Below are 23,453 nucleotides of genomic sequence, written 5' to 3' on the forward strand. Positions count from 1 at the left end.
GGTTCGAATCCTGGTATCCCATAAGGCCCCCTAAGCCAGCCATGAGCTATTTCTGAGCGTAGAGCTAGGAGTAACCCCTGAGTGCTGCCGGGTGTGACCCAAAAACCAAAGAAAAAAAACAAACAAACAAAAAAAGAAAACCATACACAGTTCTTAAAATTAAATGTATTTTTTCATTTTAAAAAATAGGGAGTCTTGGGGCCGGAGAGATAGCATGGAGGTAAGGCGTTTGCCTTTCATGCAGGAGGTCATCGGTTCGAATCCCGGCGTCCCATATGGTCCCCCGTGCCTACCAGGAGCAATTTCTAAGCGTGGAGCCAGAAATAACCCCTGAGCACTGCCGGGTGTGACCCAAAAACCACACACACACACAAAAAAAATAGGGAGTCTTTAAGAAAACATTTGTGAGATAAATTCATATTTGGGAATGTTCATCAGATAGTTTCATGCCTTTCCAATGGAAGAGCTCAGCATGTCAGGTAAATCAGAAGGCAATTTCAATAATTCTTCTACCTCTTCTTGCAAAGCCTCTGCTTTTTCATGTAACAACATCTAGAATAATAAAAAAAAGACAAGAACAAAATATACAATGCTAGAAAGAAACTAACATTTTTGCCACTGTCCACTAGATACCTAAGTCCTTAGACATCAGACATCTTGGCTTAAAAGCTAATAAACATTTTGAAAAATGGTCACTTGAGAACAAGATATTAGAGTATAGTATATGAAGCTGAGACATTCTGTTGGAGCCATTTTAACTAATTATGGCCTCTGGCAAACCAAAAGTAAAAGACCTTTAATACTCTCAAAGATTAGTTTTATTGATGACTCAGTCACTTAAAAATTAACTTCTGACCCATAAAATCAAAACAATTTTTCAAAAATTTAATTATCTTGAAAATGTATTCTTTTATATATGCATTTTATTATTCCTCAAATTGCAGTGTGCTTTTAAAAACCTATCAGTATCTCAAAAATTTTTTATTGAATCACTTAAAATTAATATGGTCAATTTCAAAAGAAATAATGCACAAAGAACATATTTATAAACACGGCACATAGGAGAAAGAAATGAATATTTGATGAGTAATGATTTCCCCCCTTTTTCTACCATACGGGGAAAAAAAATCAGAATTAGTTGTAGCTGGTTTTTTGCCTATATTGAAGTGACCTATTTATACTAGTTCCATTACAAATTTTTTGTAATAAAGTTAGAAGAGTAGAACAGGTAACATGCTTGCCTTGCATGTGGCTCTCTGGGTTTGATTCCTGCCACCAATATGGTACTGAGCCCCAGCAGAAGTGATTCTTGAGTTCAGAGCCAGGAGTAAATCCTGAGCACTGGCAGGTTTAGCCCATGCCCATCCCACCATCCCACGCCCCCCCCCCCCAAAAAAAAAAGTTAGGAAAATCACATACAGAAAAATCTTGTATGAAACAAAGTAAAAAGTCACACGAAATCAATTTGATAAAAGGTATAGTATTGAAATGCATTATATATGAGGTTCAGTTGTAATCAGGGAAGGATTTCTTTCACTGGGTGATCATGTGAAAATAATCTAACATGTCCTCTAAATACTAGCCATGGTGGGATACAAAAAACATAGCAGGATCTTGAGAGTTAATACAGCAGGATGCATTGCATGTAGCTGATTCTGGAGTCCCATCTGTCCCCCCATACCACTATTGCCAGTAGTAATTTCTGAGCAGCACAAGTGTTTCTCCAAATCTAAACCAAATCAAACCAAACACAAGAAAGAGACATCGTAAAGGAATAATAAGAACCCAAGGCAACATAACACTGACTGATTTATAGAGCTGAGCTTACCGAAAGTGGGGGGATGGGTACAAAAAAGGGGGCTGGGGATCAAGGAGCCCTAGGCTAATGGTGAAGAGAAGTAAACACTCTGGTTGGAGCGTGGTGTTGGCTTGCTGTATGCATAAAATCATCTTTGACAGTATTATAATTATAAATCACAGCACCTCAAAGCAAAATTCTGTACATCAATAAGTAAACCTTGAAAACTTCTATCAAATTATTAGAGTAGAAATTGTAGCCTTAAAAAGAACCCACTAGATTGACAGCAGAGCCATTTATTTCTTGGGCTCCCGTTCCAAATAGGGCTGATAAGGTAGGGTTGAGAAAAAGAAAGAGGGAAAGAAAAGAGAGTCTAATGGGGCCTGAATGATAGCACAACAGTTGGGGTGTCTGTCTTATATACTGCCAGCCTGAGTTTGATCGCTGGCATCCCATATGGTTCCCCAAGCCCACCAGGAGTGATTCTTGAGCACAGAGCCAGAAGTAAACCCTAATAACTGCCAAGAGAGGCCCCAAAACCAAACTCCCCTCTCTAGAAAAAAAAAAGTCTGCCCTACTCCAGGAGTAAAAACACTGAGCAAACAATCCTGGCAGTTCAAAGCACCATGTACAGGAAGGAACATAAAGGTGTGGAATTCTAGAAGGCAGATTTGGAAAGAGGAAGTGAGTAGTAAAGGCCTGGGGCCCTTTGGAAACTCAGAAGTGGAGGAGTAAAAAGAAAGAAGTGGGGGAAAATTATGATATTGGAGACCAAAAGAAAATCAAGAAACTCTTCTTGCATTCTTCTCCCACACCAGGCCATCCATGAAAGAACTAAACTGTGTACATGGGCAGAGCAGATACTCTTGAGCCAGGATTCTTATACACCATTCTAGATGACAAGAAAGGCAGAGAGAACAAATTGTCCTCAACCATGCAAAGCTACTTAATGAAGAAGTAGCCAAACTCATGTCAGAAATAAAAACTAAGAGGTGCTGAAGGAAGAATAGAATTGGGAAAAAAATAGTGTTATTAAAAAGAAAAGCAAGGAAATAAAGAGAATAGAAACTAAGATGAAGATAGACCACCATCAATTATTATTTATTTATTTATTTATTTTTTTTGTGGTTTTTGGGTCACACCCGGCAGTGCTCAGGGTTACTCCTGGTTCCATGCTCAGAAATTGCTCCTGGCAAGCACGGGGGACCATATGGGACGCTGGGATTCGAACCGATGACCTCCTGTATGAAAGGCAAACGCCTTACCTCCATGCTATCTCTCCAGCCCCACCATCAATTATTTTAATTTAAAAATAAAGAAAATTGAGGGGGCCAGAGTGATGGCACAGTGGTAGGGCATTTGCTTTGAATGCAGCTGACCCAGGATGGATCTGGGTTCAATTCCCATATGGTTCCTCAAGCCTGCAAAGAATTCCTGAGCTCAGAGCCAGGAGTAACCCCTAAGCGCCACCAGGTGTGGCCCAAAAACCAAAAAAAAAAGAAAAAAGAAAATTGAAGCTGGAGAGATTGTTCAGATTATTTGCAAGAAACTTGGCCTTGCACATGGTTGACTTGGGTTCAATCCCAGCACCACAAATGGTTCACTGAGCACTACCAGGAATGATCCTTAAATTAAGAAACAGGAACAAGCCCTGATCACAGCTGGACGTGGCCCTTAAACAAACAAACAAAAATAAAAAATAGGAGCCCATTATATAGTACAAAATTAAAGTCTAAAGTACAAGATACCACAAAATACTGTGAAGGTTAAACACCATTTTGTTTGCTTACCTTTGCTGATGAAACAATTTGCTTGGCCTGGCGTCTTGACAAATGATCAATTGTCCTTATTAGATCTTCAGGATTTGCATTAGCTAAGTGCACTAGACTTTTATAACCAGCACTGTATAACTGCCTTGCTCGACCCTAAAAAGAATGACAGAAATCAGTAGGATCAGAATAAACATCATATGGAAATATTTCACATGTATGTAAAAGAAATAATTAAGATAATAAAGGAAATGTAAATTTGGGGCTGAAAAGATAGTACAGCGGGTAAGATGCTGTCTTGCTTGTGGTTGACCTGGGTTTGAACTCTTTTTTTTTTTTTTGTTTTTGGTTTTTGGGCCACACCCGGTGTTGCTCAGGGGTAACTCCTGGCTGTCTGCTCTGAAATAGCTCCTGGCAGGCACGGGGGACCATATGGGACATCAGGATTCGAACCAACCACCTTTGGTCTTGGATCGGCTGCTTGCAAGGCAAATGCCGCTGTGCTATCTCTCCGGGCCCGAGTTTGAACTCTTTATGATCCAGCTAGGCACTGAAAGGAATAATTCCTGAGTGCAGAGCCAAGAGCACTGCATGCGGGGTGTGGCTCAAAACTAATTTAAAAAAATGGAAATATGAATCTTGAGGTATTTTAAAAGATGCGCTTGGTGGTTCCTATCTGACTGACTGCAAGAGCACAGAACTGTCAAGGGCATTCTAACCCAAATACTGTGTGTAGCCAGTAGTGAGAAACTGATAAAGTACATTGGCTAGGGCAACAAGAATGGGTTAAAAATGGCTGATAAACTATCAGGACAATTTTCTTCACTCAAAAAATGAAAATAATCCTTGCATTTATTAAATTGCTACTATTTTAAGCCCTGAATCTAAACTGATTTTTTTTGGGGGGGGCATACCTCTTGGTGGACACACAAGAGGGACACACCTCTTGGTGCTCAGGCTTACTCCTGGTTCTGAGTTCCTGGCAGTGCTTAGGGGACCATGTGGAGTAGTGAGGATCAAATCCAGGTCAACTGTTTTACCTGCTATAGTACCACTCTGGCCCTGTTTCATTTCTTTTTTTTTTTCTTCTATGTTTCTTATTTAATAAAGTGGGGGAAGAAAGAGATGCTTAGGACAAGAAGTTGCACATGTACTTGAGAATCATTTTTACTTTTAGTTAAAAGATGCATTTTTTTTATTTGGTTTTTGGGCCACACCCGGCGTTGCTCAGGGGTTACTCCTGGCTGTCTGCTCTGAAATAGCTCCTGGAAGGCACGGGGGACCATATGGGACACCGGGATTCGAACCAACCATCTTTGGTCCTGGATCGGCTACTTGCAAGGCAAACGCCACTGTGCTATCTCTCCGGGCCCAAAAGATGCATTTTTCATCAGATTCTTCCAATCTATAGTAGACAAGGGAAGGCTCCAACAGCAATTTGTTTAAAAGGGAAAGCGGGAATGCAGTTGCTATATCTGTACTTATCAGCTCCATTGATTCAACTATGGTCTTGAGAGATATATACACTACGCTGTGAAAAATCATGGATACACTGGCTAAGCAGCTGAAAGCTGGCAATCTTGAGAGGAGAGGATAGGCCAAGTCTCTGACCAGCTGAAGGCATGCCTCCTGCACTCATTACCCACAAAGGCCACTTTGTCAATGGCCTAGCTTTAACACTCATCTACAGCTCTCTGCAGAGACACCAATCTGACCAAAACTTCAGGTAGGCTGAATATCATCAAGACTTGTTTCGGAATGAGTTTGGGCACCCTCCCACCTCAACTCCTTGCACATAATTATGCAAGGCCTTGCAGCTGAAAACATGCCCCAGAAAAGCCACAGTATCATCAATAGTGTTTGGTTCTCCTAGACCACACCATTTTTGTTCTCCTAGACCACACCATTTTTGCTTAATACTGTCATCCCTGTAGAAATATAACAATTTAGATGCCAATATGTATCTGAGACAACTTAATGTTCAGAAACAAATGAAGTAACAGAATGGTCAATTAGCAACAGGAATTTGTTGAACCTTCTAACAATGACTTAACAATTCATTGAAGATATAATAATTTTCACAAATTTGCTTGTTGCTGCACTCTTTTTTTCCTCTTTGTTCTTTTTGTTTCTAATAATTTCTCTCTCACTTACCTAGAAACAACTGTATTATGATCAAATCTGTCAACTATGTGCTATATGTTCTTAAAGTAAATTAAATAAAAAGATAAGTATTTATGACATAAAGAACAATAAAGCTGTTGTCACTTATTCTGTAATAAAGTAACAAAACAAACAAAAAAAAAAAGAGTAACAAAAAAAGGGCCGGAGAGATAGCAAGGAGGTAAGGCATTTGCCTTTCAATGCTGAAGGATGGTGGTTCGAATCCTGGCATCCCATATGGTCCCCCGTACCTGCCAGGGACGATTTCTGAGCATAGAGCCAGGAGTAAATCCTGAGTGCTGCCGGGTGTGACCCAAAAGCCCCACCCCCCAAAAAAAAGAGTAACAAAAAATTGGTGTTCTGTTAACTGAAGTCCCTGCAATTGGGAAACTGGGAAGCAACTAACCTCTAAAACTCCAGTTACTTCCATGAGAGGAATTAGCTCAGCCTTTACACAGTAAGTCAACTTTTTGGTAAGTTCAGCCAAAAGGGCTCTGTAAGCCCAAAACTCCTCAAGTTCCTGCAGAGAAAAAGTAAATACACAGGATTTAGAGAAGGTAAATTATTTTAGTCTTGTTTGCATGGTAGGAATATTTGTGAAATAAATAATGATGCTAGGCCAAATTATTAGGCTAAAATAAGGCAGAAACTAAAGAATTTAATGAACTAGTTTGGAATGAGGTAAAAAAAAGAAACAAGATTAGAAATCGAGAAGTGCTGGAGAGATAGCATGGAGGTAAGGCATTTGCCTTTCATGCAGAAGGTTGGTGGTTCGAATCCCGGCATCCCATATGGTCCCCTGAGCCTGCCAGGAGCGATTTCTGAGTGTACACCCCTGAGTGCTGTCGGGTGTAACCCAAAAACCAAAAAAAAAAAAAAAAAAAAAAAAAAAAGGATTAGAAATAAAAAAATAAGTCAATAATATATTTTTAATTTTCTCAGAAAATCAGGAAATTAATGCATTCTTTTTCAAAGTAAGCAATTTCTATGTCTGGTGGAAATTTAACCTAAAACTAAATATTAAAGATGCTGTTCAGTGTAGTAATTAAAGTAATTAAAAAGCTACTGGTGGGACAGAGAGAGAGTTCTGTAAGGCCGTGCATGTGATGGACCCAGGTACATAGTCCCTATTACCACAGGAAGTGATCTGTGAGTGCAGAGCTAGAAGTAAGCCCTGAGCACATCTGGGTGAGCCTTCATTCCAAAAAACAAAAACAAAAAACAACCAAACAAAAAGTACTGAAAGTTATGAGTTAATAACTGATAAAGAGGAATGCTTTGCCCCTGTGGGTTCAATTTCTAATACCACAGGAAAGGGGCCGGAGAGATAGCACAGCGGCATTTGCCTTGCAAGCAGCCGACCCAGGACCTAAGCCAATCCAGGACCTAAGGTGGTTAGTTCAAATTCCGGTGTCCCATGTGGTCCCCCATGCCTGCCAGGAGCTATTTCTGAGCAGATAGCCAGGCGTAACCCCTGAGTGCCGTCGGGTGTGGCCCCAAAACAAAACAAAACAAAAAATACCACAGGAAAAAAATAACACTTTGAGCTAGTGTGGTACTCTCGGTAGGGTTCTTGCATTGCACATAGCCAACCTTGATCTGATCTCTGGCATATAGATCCCTGAGTACAGCCTGGAGTAATTTCTGAGTGCAAAGCTAGGAGTAACCCCTAAGCATTGCTAGGTGTATTCCCCAAACAAAACACAACAACAACAAAAAAAGAAAAAAAAAAAGAGAGAGAAAAGGGGCCGGAGAAGTGGTGCAAGTGGTAAGGTGTCTGCCTTGCATGTGCTAGCCTAGGACAGACTGTGGTTTGATCCTCTGGCATCCCATATGGTCCCCCAAGCCAGGAGCAATTTCTGAGCACAGAGCCAGGAATAATCCCTGAGTGTCACCGGATGTGGCCCAGAAACCAAAAAATAAAAAAATAAATAAATAAAGAGAGAGAGAGAGAGGCTGGAGAGATAGCATGGAGGTAGAACATTTGCCTTGCATGTAGAAGGATGGTGGTTTGAATCCGGCATCCCATATGGTCCCCTGAACCTGCTAGGGGCATTTCTGAGTGTAGAGCCAGAAGTAACCCGAGTGCTGCCAGGTGTGACCGCCCCACCAAAACAAAACAAAACAAAGAGAGAAAAAAATAATTTAAAAAGACAAAGTATAAGATATCTACTTCACTCTTGTGTGTTCTACCATGAGCAACCTGTAAGCATGGTGGCTGGTGAGCGTCGGGTGGGGTGGTGAGTAGCCTCAAGCTGCTGTGTGTCCTTCTAAGAAAATTGATTTTTAAGTACCTGCAAAGTTCTAAGAGTAGGGCACACTTTTTCTACATATGCTTTCCTACTTTCTACATTTTATGTGCTTTCTACTTGCTCATTATAGATTTTAATTGACTCTCATTTTGTATCAATAATGTAAGTAAAAAATAAATATTCCTAAAATAGATGTTTAGTGTTCTGTAGTGGCAGAGTAAGTGAGAAAGGAGAAAATACTAATTGGTTTAAAAATTTAGTAAAAGTTAAAATAGGATGCATGAAGCATATGTCATCTTAGTTATTGGAATTACCTCACAAAAATGTAACACACAGGATGAGAAGGTAGCTGCTCCAGTAAGAAGGTTTTGTATATATCCTCGAGGCATATTAAACTTTTCAGCAACCGTCCAAATATTGGTCTCTTTCAACAAAGTATACAGGACAATAGACAGGTACAGTCTGTTGACAATATCCTTGTCCACCTTCTAATTAAGACACAACCAGATATATTTAATACTGGACCTGCAAAATATGTACATTATTTTCAAACTGGACAAATGGTATAGTAAATAACAGTATAATGGTTCCAAAGTAATAACCGCTTTCAATTTGTATTAAGTATCTTTCTATAGGGAGAAGAGCGGGCTGAATTATATCCTGCACCCAAAAGGTTATGTTCAAGTCTTTACTCCTGGTACCCATGAACATCTTATTTGGAAACAGAACTTTCATGCATGAATTTAGCTAAGGATCTTGCAATGAAACCATTCCAGATACCTAGAAAAACAGTGGCTCTTAAAGGCTTTTTATTCAATAACTGGGGTTCTTACAAGAACAGAAAGAACATGAAGAGAGTACATGAAGATGAAGGCTGAGGTAGAGGGTTGAATCTACAAGTAGGGAACAGGAAGTCTGACCTGGAATCAGCTGAAGCCAAGCAAGAAGAAGAAAGTTCTCTTCTGCAGAGCCTCCAGGAGGAGCTCTGCCATTCTTTTGTTTTACACCATACAATTTACTAACCCAATTACTAATCTATCATGGCAGAATCAGAAAACTATAGAGACAGAGAAGCTGTGGATTACTTGGCATTATTGTGGTTTAACAGATTGTATAAGTGAAACTGGGATTATAAACACATTTCTTTAAACAACTGCATCTTAATAAATCTGTTCTAAAATGTAAAGTAAATCATGTCTAAATAAATATAGAGTGTGCACCCAGGGAAAGAAAAGCTCTTGAAAGGAAAGCCTCTGGGCCCGGAGAGATAGCACAGCGGTGTTTGCCTTGCAAGCAGCCGATCCAGGACCAAAGGTGGTTGGTTTGAATCCCGGTGTCCCATATGGTTCCCCGTGCCTGCCAGGAGCTATTTCTGAGCAGACAGCCAGGAGTAACCCCTGAGCACTGCTGGGTGTGGCCCAAAAACCAAAAAAAATTGTGATTACACAAAAGCTAAAAAAACTACATAGATATCATTTCATAATGTGGCAATAATGGATATTTGTGTTATGCCAGTTCAAATGGAAATACGTAACATTTTCTATTTTTTGAAAATGAAAACAGTAACATTCAGGTAAATTAGAAATATATAAAGGGATTGGGGTGAAAGCCCATGTTAGTATTACAGGATGAAGGCCCTTAGTTTAATTCCTGCCACTGAGTAGCTGCCTAAGCACTAGCAGGTATAGCCCTCATGACCCCAACCACCACGACATCAGAGTAAAACCACACCAAAGACCCTGAACACCATATGAAACAGTTATACCTGTATTTCTAAGCACTGTATTGCCAAGAGTGACCTTCTAAGTAGGCAGCATCACACCATGGCATCACATTCATTTAAAGACTGGATTACTAAATAACACTAAAAAAACTATATTCTAAGAGGGGTGACTTATGGAATTCGAAGATATGCTTGCCAAAAAATTACTTCTACTTTCATTTACTTATTTTGGTGAAGCAAGATAGTTGGGGTTTTTGTTGTTTTTGATTTTGTGTCACATCTGGTGGTATTCAGGGCTTACTCACCTGGACAATTACTAGGTATGGCCCAGAAAAAGAGAAAAATATCAGAGTAACAAAGGAGATGGTGCAACAGCTTTGATCTTATTAAATTATTAAATTATTTATGAAGGAAAAGGTCTCTGGTACCTTCCTGATAACTTGGCCTGATGCTTTCTTCCCAATAAAGCTTTCAGAGACTCCGATGATAGTGGCTACCTTTTGCTCTGCTGGATTGAGTTGGTTAAACTATAAAGAAAAGGAAATGTTAAGGAAAATAAAATTGAAACTTAAAAATATACCACTAAACACAGATGTTTTCCTTTTGTATATTTTGTTAGATGTATTTCCTTAATAGGTATAATTCTTGTCTATTTCCTTATGTAGAGGTAGTTTTCCCCATTCCTATTTTGGATCTGTTTAATAGTAAATTCTAGTAGATAATTTTCTCTTGGGTTCTGAGTTCATATTAGAACCAGGTTATAGGGATTGTTTAGCTTGTTATTTTTTACCTCCATATGCACTAGTAGTATCATGTAACACTGTTCCTTTTTGAATAGGCACATTAAAATTGGGAAAATCTTACATAATGAAAAGAAGGTCTTATCTAATACGGATAGGAACACATACATTTTATATTATATTGAAGTGGGGCCTGACACCCTGAACATTTGTCATAGTGACTTGGTTTAGGCTTCAGATGATCAGACAACAGCCAATCACCCCTAAACCTTGGATCCATCCCATCTACAGAACCGGCACTAGCTCCAGGAATCAGACTTCTACCAGGAAAGGTCCTAATGCTACCCTGGCACCAACTTGCTCCAAAGTGGGTTCACATGACATCTGGACAACTTGGAAACAGCAGCAACTTGTTTTCAGGGCAGGGTTCCCTGCATTGCCACCTAACAGTGAGATGAAACCAGAAAATGCTCAGACAACTGGACTCTGACACAGGATCTACACAAAAACCAAAATCTTTAATTATAAAAATCTTACTGCAACAACTATGATTGAGAAGAACATTTACTGGGACCACAAAGAAAGACTTTGGGGTTAGACAACATAGTATGCCTGGAGCCTTATGGCAGGATGTTTTATGGGTAGGGTCTCCTTGTTTTTAGGCCAAAGGTTTTTCCTTTCTATTTTCCCCAATTTTTGCTGCATCTATGCAAAAAACCTGCCACAACACACAAGCTCTCTCTCTCTCTCTCTCTCTCTCTCTCTCTCTCTCTCTCTCTCTCTCTCTCTCTCTCTCTCTCTCTCTCTATGTGTCTCTCTCTCCCCCTTTTGTTTTCTCTTATTTTTTTAAATTTACTTTTCTTTTTTATCTTTTAAATAGGGACTCATGCCTTTTTTTTTTTTTTTTTAATAGAACCTTGGGACATGATTACTTTGTTTTACCTCAGATTTCTGCCCTTTTGTTTTTTTGCCACACCTAGAGGCACTTCGGGGTTACTCCTAGATCTGTGTTCAGAAATTGCCCCTGGAAGGCTCAAGGGACCATATGAGATGTCAGGAATTGAACCCAGTTCTGCCCTGGGTTGGCCATGTGCAAGGCAAATGCCCTACCACTGTGCTATCTCTCTGGCACTGATTTTTCTATAAAACTAAGAAGAGTGCTTGCTTTGGCAGCACACATACTAAAACTGGAGCTATACAGAGAAGATTAGCATGGCCCCTGTGCAAGGATGACATGCAAATTCGTGAAGCGTTCCATATATTATAAAATAAATAAATAAATAAAACTAAGAAGAAAGGAAAAAGGTGGAGAAATAAAGGACAAAACTAAATAGACAAGCCAAAGTCAACAACAAAAGAATCAAAAGACCTAAACTTAATCTATTTAAACTTAATATAGGCCTGTATTACTGGCAGGTCAGGGGGCAAAGGATGGTGGTATAGGAGCCACTCTGGGATCATTGGTGGAGGGAAATCGACATTGCTGGTGGGAATGGCCCTGGTTTACTGTATATCTAAAATTCAACTATGAAGGACTTTGTAGATTACAATGGCTCCAATTAAAAAAACAAAAAACAAAAAAAAAAACAAAAACAAAACAACAGGGGCTGGCGAGGTGGCGCTAGAGGTAAAGTGTCTGCCTTGCAAGCACTAGCCAAGGAAGGACCGTGGGGTTCTATCCCCCGGGGTCCCATATGGTCCCCTCAAGCCAGAAGCAATTTTCTGAGAGCTTAGCCAGGAGTAACCCTTGAGCATCAAATGGGTGTGGCCCGAAAAACAAAACAAAACAAGACAACACTGATGATGGGATTGGTGCTGAAACACTGTATGTCTAAAATTTAGCTATGAATAACTTTGTATATCATGGTGCTTTAATTTAACTTGAAATTTTAAAAAAATCTACCATTAAAATCAAACCCAGTATTTCCTTTGATATCATAGTTTCATGATTATAATTAGAAAAACAAGGTGAAACTTATTTGTAACTATCTCAATCATAAAAAGTACATTATTAATCTATAAATACTTTAATACAGTGGTTCTCAAATAGCGGGGCGCACCCCCCAGGGGGGGCACGAGGCTCCGTATAGGGGGGCATGTTTGACCTCGGCAAACATTGTCATAACAAGCTAAGCCCTGTGTTTATGTCTCCGGAGCTGAGAGTTGCTGTGTCCTGCTTCAAACCCTGCTTCGAAAAGCTATGCATTGCAAAACATGCTCATTGTAGCCATTAATCCAGACATCATCTCTGATTTAAAAAATCAGCTCAAATTATTTTATATATTTTTGTTTTGCAGGTTAAAGTTTTTTAAATAAAGATACTATTTACAGTCATGAGGGGGGCGCAAAGAATGTTTTCTTCTTCCTAGGGGGCATGACAGAAAATAACTGAGAAGCACACTGCTTTAATATAATTAAAGATACAGTCACAGAGGTAGTTTGGTATATGCTTTGCATCCAGGAGATCTGAGTAGTTCCTATCACCTTTCGGTATTACTTCCAAAACAAAAACAAAAAAACAAACAAAAACAGAGTAATATTTCTACCTGATTGAAATATATAATCCAGTCAGGGTTACACTGAGAAACCATATCATAGGGAGTTGTGAGGTAGATTAGATGAAAGAGACTGTGAAGCACAAGTCCTTCAAGACCTTTCTTTAAATCTTTGTAGAGAATGTCACAGTAAGCCAAATCGATGGCACCTAAAAGAAAGAAGACAACAATTTATTATTCCATTATTACTGAAAGGGGAAAAGAAGATTGTTTTAGACAATAATTTATTATTCCATTATTACTGAAAGGGGAAAAGAAGATTGTTTTTAAAGAAAGTCCTTTTTTTTTTTTTTTTTTTTTTGTGATTTATGGGTCATACCCGGCAGTGCTCAGGGGTTATTCCTGGCTCTAGGCTCAGAAATTGCTCCTGGCAGGCACGGGGGACCATATGGGACGCCGGGATTCGAACCGATGACCACCTGCATGAAAGGCAAACGCCTTACCTCCATGCTATCTCTCCGGCCCCCCCCCCCTTTTTTTTTGTTTTGTTTTTTGGGCCACACCCAGAGGTGCTCAGGAGTTAATCCTGGCTCTGAGCTCCGAAATCATTCTGGGCAGGCTCGGTGGACGCCAGGGATTAAACCTAGTTCCGTCCCAGGTCTGCTGCGTGCAAGGCAAACGCCCTACCACCGTGCTATCGTTCTGGCCCCAGAAAGTCTATTTTTTCCCCCAAATTTCTAAACTTTATTTATTTATTTATTGATTGGTTTTGGTGCCACACCCAGCGGTGCTCAGAGGTCACTCCTAGCTCTACACTTAGAAATCACCCCTGGCAGGCTGAGGGACCATATGGGATGCTGGGAATTGAACTGGGTCCTTCCTGGGTTGGCTGCATGCAAGGCAAAAGCCCCACCACTGGCCCCACAAAGAAAGTCTTAATATAGCAAAAGTCTTCAAAATCTTTTAGGTACTTTAGCAAATTGGGGTGTACCTTTTTACACTTGAGGAGCACTGAAAACAGGAGAAACATTTCATAGATCACTGAGGCATAAATAAAACCCATTATTCATAATGAGTTATTATAGATCAATAGGAACAACAGTCCTGCTATATAAACCAGGCATCTCATATTATAACTGTAATAAATTTTTACAGACCTGCACCTGTTCATGGACTAGTAGTTGAAATACATAATATTTGTTTCCAACTTCATTTTGACAGTATTTTCAACATTGAATAAGTACATACATCTGAGCCAGGGAAGCGTAGTAGGTTCGCATACATATTTGACAGATAGGAGCCCTGGGTTCAATTCTAGAGACTACATGGTTTCCCAAGGACCCTTGATTAATTTCATCCACCCTAAGAGTAGCCGCTGAGCAGTGTGAGGGTTACTCCCAGCTCAATCTCCACTCCACCCCCTCCAAAATATATACCTTCTGACTTAAACTCCTTTTTCAGAGAAAGTAACTCTGAAATACTTCCACACAAACTAGATACCACATCCACATACAGAAATAAAGCTGTCTACATAGCAGTATTTATTAAAATACGGACAAAAGAAAAAGAGAAATAGTTGCAAATGTATTCATCAGGGGAATGGTTAAATAAATTATGGAATCCCATATTATGACTAAAGCACTATAAGAAAAGAAAAGCAGATCTATTTTATTTATTTTTGGGGTTTTGGGCCACACCTGGCAGCACTTAGGGCTTACTTCAGACTCTTCACTTAGGGATCACTGATAGTAGGCTTGGGGGACCATATGTGGTGCTGAAGATCAAACTCAATTTAGAAGCATGCAAAGCTTTACCTACTGTACTATTAACTCTGGCTCAAAACTTTCAGCTTTTAAAAGTTGAAGGAGTGGGTTTGGAGCCATAGTCCAGTGTGCAGCTCCTTTGTTTTGCATGCGGCTGACCCATGTTTGATCCCCGGCATCCCATATGGTCCCCTGAGCCCTCAAGGAGTGATTCCTGAGTGTAGAATCAGAAATAACCCCTGAGCACCAACAGGTTTGGTGCCCCCTTAAAAAAATAAGTTGCAGGGGCTGGAGACCTAGCTCAAACGGCTGTTTTGAACAATGGAGCCCAGGTTCAAACTCTAGAATTACTGATCCTCAAGAGCAGCCCCAAGGGGGAAAAAAAAAAGTTGAAGTGTCTAATGGCTTATAAAATTTAATTATTAATATCTTTTTTTTTTTTTTTGGTTTTGGGGCCACACCCGGTGGTGCTAAGGGGTTACTCCTGGCTATCTGCTCAGAAATAGCTCCTGGCAGGCACGGGGCACCATATGGGACACCGGGATTCGAACCAACCATCTTAGGTCCTGGGTTGGTTGCTTGCAAGGCAAACGCCGCCGCTGTGCTATCTCTCCGGCCCCTAATTATCAATATCTTTAAATCTTACAAGCTATAAATATGATTTAAAGTAGCAAGATAATTTGTTTATTTTTCCAGGCTTTTTCTCAGATTAATAAAATTCATGTAAACGCTTACCCTTGAAAGAAGCTATTCCCAACTTTGTAATTTGAAAATTATATTTGAATTCTTCGTACTTATTAATAGTGTCCTTTTGTAAAAGTTCTTTTTCTGTTAAAACAGTATCTTTTTGTAGAAGTCCTTTTTCTACCAGGAGTTTAAGTGATTCAATGGTTATTTCCCAGAGACTTTTTTCTTTTAACAAAATCTTCTGCTGAACACCAAAAAAGGTACCGCTCATAAAGTGATATATAGCACCAAGATTTGTTGCAATCTGAAACAATTTAGAAAATCATTGGAGCATTTTCCTTATTTAAGGCATTATATGAATGAATTATTAATCTAAAGAGAAAACTAATTTTCATTATTTGAAAGTTTAACAACAAAATTCAAATAGTTGTACATAGTAGGCCTCCTTACCTATAATTTCACTAGAATTTAGAGTTTTTCAGCTATATGGTCTTTAAATATTATGAGATTTTGACACAGAGAGAGACCACATTTCTATAATTTTCACATAGTATATTATAATTTTCTATAATGATAAAGAGTATTATTGTTACTTATAGATTCAATTTTATAATAAAAGTAAATGATGTATAAGAAAAAAATAGTGTAAATAAGATGCAGTTCTGATTCCAGGAACTTACTGGGATCTTAGGACAGATACTTATAGAAAATAGAAGACTTGGGGCTGGGCAGTGGCGCTAAAGGTAAGGTGCCTACCTTGCCTGCGCTAGCCTTGGACGGACCGCGGTTCGATCCCCTGGTGTCCCATATGGTCCCCCAAGCCAGGAGCAACTTCTGAGCACATAGCCAGGAGTAACCCCTGAGCGTTACCGGGTGTGGCCCCAACCCCCCCCCCAAAAAAAAAATAGAAGACTTGAAATTTCACAATGACATTCTTAAAAAAAATTTTTTTACCTATATACACATTTTTTTGGTTATTTATTTGTCAATTTTTTACGTGAAGCAATTCTTGGGGTTTTTTTTTTTTTTTTGGTCCACACCTGGTAATGCACAGAAGTTATTCCTGGCTCTGTGATTAAGAATCACTCCTAGGGGCCAGAGTGGTGGCACAAGCGGTAAGGCATCTGCCTTGCCCTTGCTAGCTTAGGACAGACCACGGTTCAATCCCCCATTGTCCCATATGGTCCCCCAATCCAGGAGCAATTTCTGAGCACATAGCCAGGAGTAGCCCCTAAGCATCACTGGGTGTGGCCCCAAAACAAAACAAAACAAAAACAAAAAAAAATCACTCCTGGAGGTTTCTGGGGACCATATAGGATGCCAGGGATCAAACCCTGGTTGGCTGTGTGCAAGGCAAATACTTTACCTTTTGTACTCCAGGCCCCTGAAAATTAATTCTTTATTTTGCTTTGTTTTGTTTTTGGATCACACCCGGCAGCACTCAGGGGTTACACCTCGCTCCACGCTCAGAAATCACCCCTGGCAGGCTCGGGGACCATATGGGGAAAATTAATTCTTGACTTTGACACTTGTACTCTATCAAGCATTTAAACATATTAAAATTTACAAATAAGAACTTCTTTATCCAGAGCATACTATTTTGATATATTTACTTCATTTTCATTAAATTAAAAAAGCTTCTAATTTCTTTGGTCATTTTCCCTGATCATGAAATAAAGTGTGCTGCTTAATTTCCAAATAGCTATCTTTCTGAGTTTTTTATTTGGGGGATGTTCACACTTGGCAATGCTCAGGGGTTATTCTTGGGTCTGCACTCAGGAATTATTCCTGGAGAGTTTGGGAACCATATAAAATGCTGGGGATTGGGGCCGGAGATATAGCATGGAGATAAGGCATTTGCCTTGCATGCAGAAGACATCCTGGCATCTCATATGGTCCCCCGAGCCTGCCAGGAGCGATTTCTGAGCATAGAGCCAGGAATAACCCCTGAGTGCTGCCTAGTGTGACCCAAACCCCTTCCCCTCCAAAAAAAAAAAAAAAAAAAAAAAGATGCTGGGGATTGAACCCAGGTCAGTCACAAAAGCAAATGCCCTACCCACTATCCAGTGGTCCTCAAACTATGGCCCGCGGGCCACATATTGTATTTGTATCTGTTTTGTTTCTTCATTGCAAAATAAGATATATGCAGTGTGTATAAGAACTCGTTCATAAGTTTTGTTTTTACTATAGTCAGACCCTCCAATGGTCTGAGGGACAGTGAACTGGACCCCTGTTTAAAAAGTTTGAGGACCCCTGCTAGTATCACTTGGTTTTCCTTATAGTTTTCTACTATTGATATATACTGGAATTCTGCTGTTATTAGTTACCATATGACTTCAATGTTTTTTTTGGTTTTTGGGTCACACCCAGTGATACTCAGGGGTTGCTCCTGGCTATGCGATCAGAAATCGCTCCTGGCTCAGTGGACCATATGGGATGCTGGAGATCAAACTCAGGTCCATCCTGGGTCAGGGTCAGCCATGTACAAGGCAAATGCCCTACTGCTGCGCTATCGCTCTGGCCCTGACTTCAATTTTTTTTTTTTTATAATTTTTAGGCTATTATCTACCTTGTTGATACTGGAAGGAGTATAGAGCAGCAAGGAAATCCCATTTGAATCATATTACAGCAGTATTTAAACCATAACTCACAGAATGATTTTAAATTACTTCTCTTAAAGAGAAGTATTTCTCTTGGGTCTGATAACTTATATAATATATAAAGAACTTAATACACTTTATAATCTCTTGCCTGCCTTTCTTCTTTGGGAAACCTTATTACAGATATCTATTCTAGTACACTATGGACTATATATACCAACTACTAATTAGAACTGTTTCTACACAGTCTTGTAATCCTGCATGCTAATATTATCCCCATATGCCAACTGGCTGAGTCTAAAGAGAAACTGATTGAATTACCCAGGGCATTAGAAGACAGAGTTTTGGGGAAGTAATCATATAAATCTGAGACCTGTTCAAAACTACCTCAGAGTATTTCTATAAATTCATTACCTTGTCCTAAGTCCTTTTTGGTGCTAGAGAACTACTCCTGCTGGTTTTCAGAAGACCATGAACTGTCAAGAATCAATCAATCAATCAATCAGTCAAATGCAAAGCAAGTGCCTTTACTCCTGTACTCTCTAAGCCTCACAGCTCCCTGGGCTGGTATTTAATCACATACTCCCAGTTTTCCCTATCTGCAGCACAGTCTGGTCTGGCTTCTTCTACTCATTGTCTTTTGCTCAGATTCTTCACCTTTTGGTGGTGCTCTGTGGCTCACTTTGCTGCTCTGTATCCAAGTGACAAAGGGCCAAGGAAGAGAGATCAGGATTCAATACCGGCTTTGCACATGGGAACCCAGGGTCTGATCTCCCACAATGTCTGTGGCCAAGATGGTTTAACTTCTGACGCCTTTTGGGAGAGAGGTGTGCCTCTCCCAAATAAGAAGTATCAAGAGTTAATTTCTATTCTCAGGAAAGAGTTTTCTTACTGCTTTTAAGAGATTTTTGTTGTTGCTATTTTTTTTGGTCACACTTGGTGGTATTCAGGTGTTACTCTTGGCTCTGTGCTCAGGGGACAATATGGGGTGCCAAGGGTTGAACCTGAGTCAGCCATATGTAAGGCAACTGCTCTACCCACAGTATTATGTTTCCAGCCTGTCTTTTCAACTTTAAACAAAATTTTCTTCCTTTAAAAAGGCTATGCTAGGGGCCGGGCGGTGGCGCTAAAGGTAAGGTGCCTGCCTTGCCTGCGCTAGCCTTGGACGGACCGCGGTTCGATCCCCCGGTGTCCCATATGGTCCCCCAAGCCAGGAGCAACTTCTGAGCACATAGCCAGGAGTAACCCCTGAGCGTTACCGGGTGTGGCCCAAAAACAAAAACGAAAAAAAAAAAAAAAAAAAAAAAGGCTATGCTGATCTCATTAATGTTTATAGAATACTGGAACAGATATGGGAATACTGCTAAACCTCAGTTTGAACAATGGCAGAGATGCCAAAGTATTCCATAGCACTCCTTAGTATCTACCAAAGTTTCTTATTGGTATGGATGGTTACTCAGCTATGATGCTGAGTTTTCATGCTTACTATACGCTGAAAGGACTAAAAATGCAGATATGTCTAGCTTCAAAAATATATGATTGCACATGTGATCCTTTTCTGCATTACATGAAAAGTTAACATTTCTTTTTCACATCTTATAGTTCTCACTCTCAGGTTATATTACTATTAGACTTAAAAGACAAAAGTACCTTCAAACCAACCAAAGAGAGAAACAAACTTTGAATTCCCTTGGTGAAATCTTGAACAAGATGGCTATAACAGTTTTCCATTGGTCTGTGTATTAATTCCAATACCTAAAAAAAGTTAAAGTGATATAACTGTTATAAAAGATAAATTGCATTTCAAATAAAGATTTTACATTCTGCTTACATTTTGTAAAGGCAGGGGAGAAAATAAATAAATAACAGAGAATAGGGATTTTTAGCTGGTACGCCAAAATTCTAAGAAAAGCCATTGGTTCTTCCAAGTTCATTTCGGCACTATTCAGGGTAGCCAAAATCAAGAAACAATCTAAGTGTCCAAGAACAAATGACTGAATAAAGAAATTGTGGTACATATACATGATGGAATGCTATATGACTATAAGAAAAGAAGAATTCATGCAATTCATTCTAAGTAGATAGACATGGAGAGGATCATGCTGAGTCAAGTCAGCCAGGGAACAGACAGAAGGATATCCCTCATATATGGGTTATAAAGGAACATAGTAAGAGAATATGGCTGAAAAAATGGCTAAAGGCAATGAACATGAGATTTGATCTACATAAGTGAGACTCAGGTTGAAGAAACCAGGCACTCTGGTAAAGGGTGTGGAGTTAGAAAGTTGTATGTATGAAATCTATCATTAACAATATTATAGATCATGGTGACCAAAATAAAATTGAAAATATTTAGCTGGTAGGGGCTGGAGAGATATAATGAGGTAATGCTCTTGCTTTGCAAGTGGCTTACTCCAATTCAGTTGCCAGTACTAAGTATGGTCCTCTGAGCACCACCATATATGCCCTGAGCACAGAACACTAGCAGGTTTACCCATTCCCCACCTCTACCCCATATAACTTAGCAGGTATCTTCATGAAAATAAAATATATTATGAAAATTATATATATATTTTTAATATAATTTTTATTTTGATCATAGTGGCTTACATATTGTTGACAATAATATTTTAGGTACATATTTACATAAAATCAGGGGGGATTCCCATCACCAAATTGTCCTCCCTACACCTCCGTTTTTGTCCTACCTCCCATTTCCTCTTCCCTCACCCCCAGGGCGGCTAGAATATGTGGTCCCCTCTGTATCTAACCTACTACTTAGTAGTCTTGCACCTGTTTGGTCTTGATGCCTCCCTTATTTCCCCCTCTAACTGGAGGCAGGACTAGCTAGTTCAAGTTGCGTGGTTTTGCCTGAAAAAGAGAAAATAAATAAACTGGGGTAAGAGTCTAATACCCTGAAAATGGGCGGAATCCTTCTAGAGGCTCTCATCATCGATTTGGGGGATGAAGGGGAAAAAGGAGGTGAAACACTCCACCAGTACCAAAAGAAGTGTCAAATATCCAGTGAGGACTCCAGCTATATCGATAAGCACCACAAAAAACAAACAAAAAACAAAACAAACAAAAACAAATATTATTATTATTATATTATCAATAAATATTAATAAATAATTAAATAAATATTAATAAATAATTTAAAATATTTAAAAAATAATGCCTAGGGGCCGGTGAGGTGGCGCTAGAGGTAAGGTGTCTGCCTTGCAAGTGCTAGCCAAGGAAGGACCGCGGTGCGATCCCCCAGCGTGCCATATGGTCCCCCAAGCCAGGGGCAATTTCTGAGCGCTTAGCCAGGAGTAACCCCTGAGCATCAAACGGGTGTGGCCCCAAAAACCAAAAAAAAAAAAAAAATAATAATAATGCCTAAAATGCAAACATATTTAAATAATTTCCCTAATGTTTATCCATAGAAGATGTACCTAAAAGATTATTGTTTTTTTGTTGCTGTTGTTGTTTTTGGGAGACTCCCGGTGATGCTCAGGGCTACTTGTGGCTATGCGCTCAGAAATCACTCCTGACTAGGGGGACCATATGGGACGCCCGAGATCGAACCAGGTCCGTCCTGGATCTGCCACGTGCAAGGCAAACAGCCTACTGCTGTGCTAAAGCGCCAGCCCCAGATTATTGATAATTTTTGAAAGAGGATCTCATAAAAGGAGCAGAGAAAAGACCAAGAAAAAGACAGAGAGGGGCTGAAACAATAAATGGGTGTTGCCCAAACACCCCCAAAAAGAAAAGACAGGAACTGGGAAATTACTTCCTCAGGTTTTTATGTTTTTTGCTTTTTTTTTTTGGTTTTTGGGTCATACCTGGTGGCGCTCAGGGTCTGTCCTTGGCTAGCACTTGCAAGGCAGATGCCTTACCTCTAGCACCACCGCTCCTGCCCCAACTTCCTGAGTTGTAACAATTTTTTAATTCTTTTTTTTTTTTTTTTTCCTGGGAGGGCACATCATCTACAACTGCTCAGAGCTTACTCCTGACTTGATACTCATGGCAGGGTTTGCAGACCATAGGTGGTACCTAGGATCAAAACCAGGTTGGCTGTATTCAAGGTAATTGCCCTTCTACTCTAAAATCTCTGATCCTGAGACCCTGAGTTATGTCCTATCATACTGTATCTCTCCTTTATCCCTGGAAAGCCAGGTGCATTACTGAGGCCTAAGTACTACTGGGGTGATTGTACTCAGAGAAGATAGGGGATAGATGGAAAGATAGTACAGTGGGGCAGGGTAATTTCATGAGGCTGTTCCAGGTTCAATGCCCAGCACCATGGTCCCCAGAGCCAAGTGACTCCTGAACGCACAACCAGGAATAAGGGAGGAGAAAGTGAAGGAGGTGAAAGGAAGGAGAAAAGTTGTCATCAACCAGATAATTACCTGTTGTTTGTCTTTTTCTTGCAATATAAGGATACTCTCCCCAACAGCATCTATTCCAGCACGGCCAGCTCTGCCAACCATCTGTTTATACTGGTTCCTCTTTAAAAATTCCTTTGCAACATAGGGGGCTCTTAAAATAACTCTATGAAATTAATCAAATAAAATTTGGTGATAGTGCCTACTGTTTTTCAATTTAAATCAAGGTTTTATTTTATTATATTATTTATTTTGTCAGGCTGAGATTGAACTCATAGCCTCTCACATTTAAGTCAAGTTCTCTACTGTTAAGCTACATCCCTGGACCCCCTCCCCCCCATAGCATCACATTTTAAAACTATTGTGGGGGGGGAGGGTTGGACCATATCCACCAGTGATCAGGAGTTATCCCTGCTTCTGTGCTCGAAATTCACTCCTGGGCCGGAGAGATAGCATGGAGGTAAGGTGTTTGCCTTGCATACAGAAGGTCTTTGGTTCGAATCCCGGCATCCCATATGGCCCCCTGAGCCTGCAGGGAGCAATTTCTGAGTGTAGAGCCAGCAATAACCCCTGAATGCCACCGGTGTGACCCAAAAACCAAAAAGAAAAAAAAAAAAACAAGAAATTCACTCCTGGCAGGCTCAGGGGACCATATGGGATGACAGGACGATAACTTGGGTCTGCCATGTGCAAGGAAAATGCCCTAACTGCTGTGCTATTGCTCTAGCCCCATTTAAAACTTTTAATTTTATCATCTCTTTCCAATATCAAACTCAATGACATTAATTGATTATAATAGGTAACTACTATTTCCCAAGAATATCTGAGTTTTAAGTTTTTTATGTATATTATTTGTAACTCTTAGAAACCTCTTGCTTATGAAATTTGCTTATATTTGTTTTTACAAAAGCATAGATTAATGGCTTGCCTTTCTCCTTAATAAATCTCAACAGATAGCTAAGTTTCTAGACACTTGAAGAAGATTAGTGACATAAAAATTAAATGTTCAAGGCCAGAGTGATACTCTACAGGTAGGGTATATGCATAACATGAAGCTGAGTTGGGCTCCATTTCAACATCTCATATGGTGTCC

The 23,453-nt window shown here is 39.8% G+C and overlaps 1 protein-coding gene and 1 non-coding gene across 2 annotated transcripts in view; one reads left to right on the forward strand and one right to left on the reverse strand.

Annotated features, from left to right (window-relative positions):
• Positions 1 to 373: 373 nt before the first annotated feature.
• HELQ (helicase, POLQ like) overlaps positions 374 to 23,453 on the reverse strand; it is a 32,148-nt gene continuing 9,068 nt past the window's right edge. Inside the window, exons 5-13 of the mRNA XM_049790308.1 lie at positions 22,385 to 22,526; positions 19,641 to 19,745; positions 15,439 to 15,694; positions 12,992 to 13,149; positions 10,134 to 10,232; positions 8,297 to 8,470; positions 6,137 to 6,250; positions 3,589 to 3,723; positions 374 to 552 (exon numbers count right to left, since the gene is read on the reverse strand). Coding sequence (XP_049646265.1) covers positions 445 to 552; positions 3,589 to 3,723; positions 6,137 to 6,250; positions 8,297 to 8,470; positions 10,134 to 10,232; positions 12,992 to 13,149; positions 15,439 to 15,694; positions 19,641 to 19,745; positions 22,385 to 22,526 — 1,291 coding nt within the window. The 3' untranslated portion in view covers positions 374 to 444. The remainder of the gene's footprint in view (positions 553 to 3,588; positions 3,724 to 6,136; positions 6,251 to 8,296; positions 8,471 to 10,133; positions 10,233 to 12,991; positions 13,150 to 15,438; positions 15,695 to 19,640; positions 19,746 to 22,384; positions 22,527 to 23,453) is intronic.
• Positions 11,603 to 11,709, forward strand: LOC126033045 (U6 spliceosomal RNA). Its single transcript, XR_007504202.1, has one exon. It is a non-coding gene; the product is annotated as a U6 spliceosomal RNA (small nuclear RNA).

The sequence above is a fragment of the Suncus etruscus genome, chromosome 16 (genome assembly GCF_024139225.1).
Source record: "Suncus etruscus isolate mSunEtr1 chromosome 16, mSunEtr1.pri.cur, whole genome shotgun sequence".
Classification (NCBI taxonomy): Eukaryota; Metazoa; Chordata; class Mammalia; order Eulipotyphla; family Soricidae; genus Suncus; species Suncus etruscus.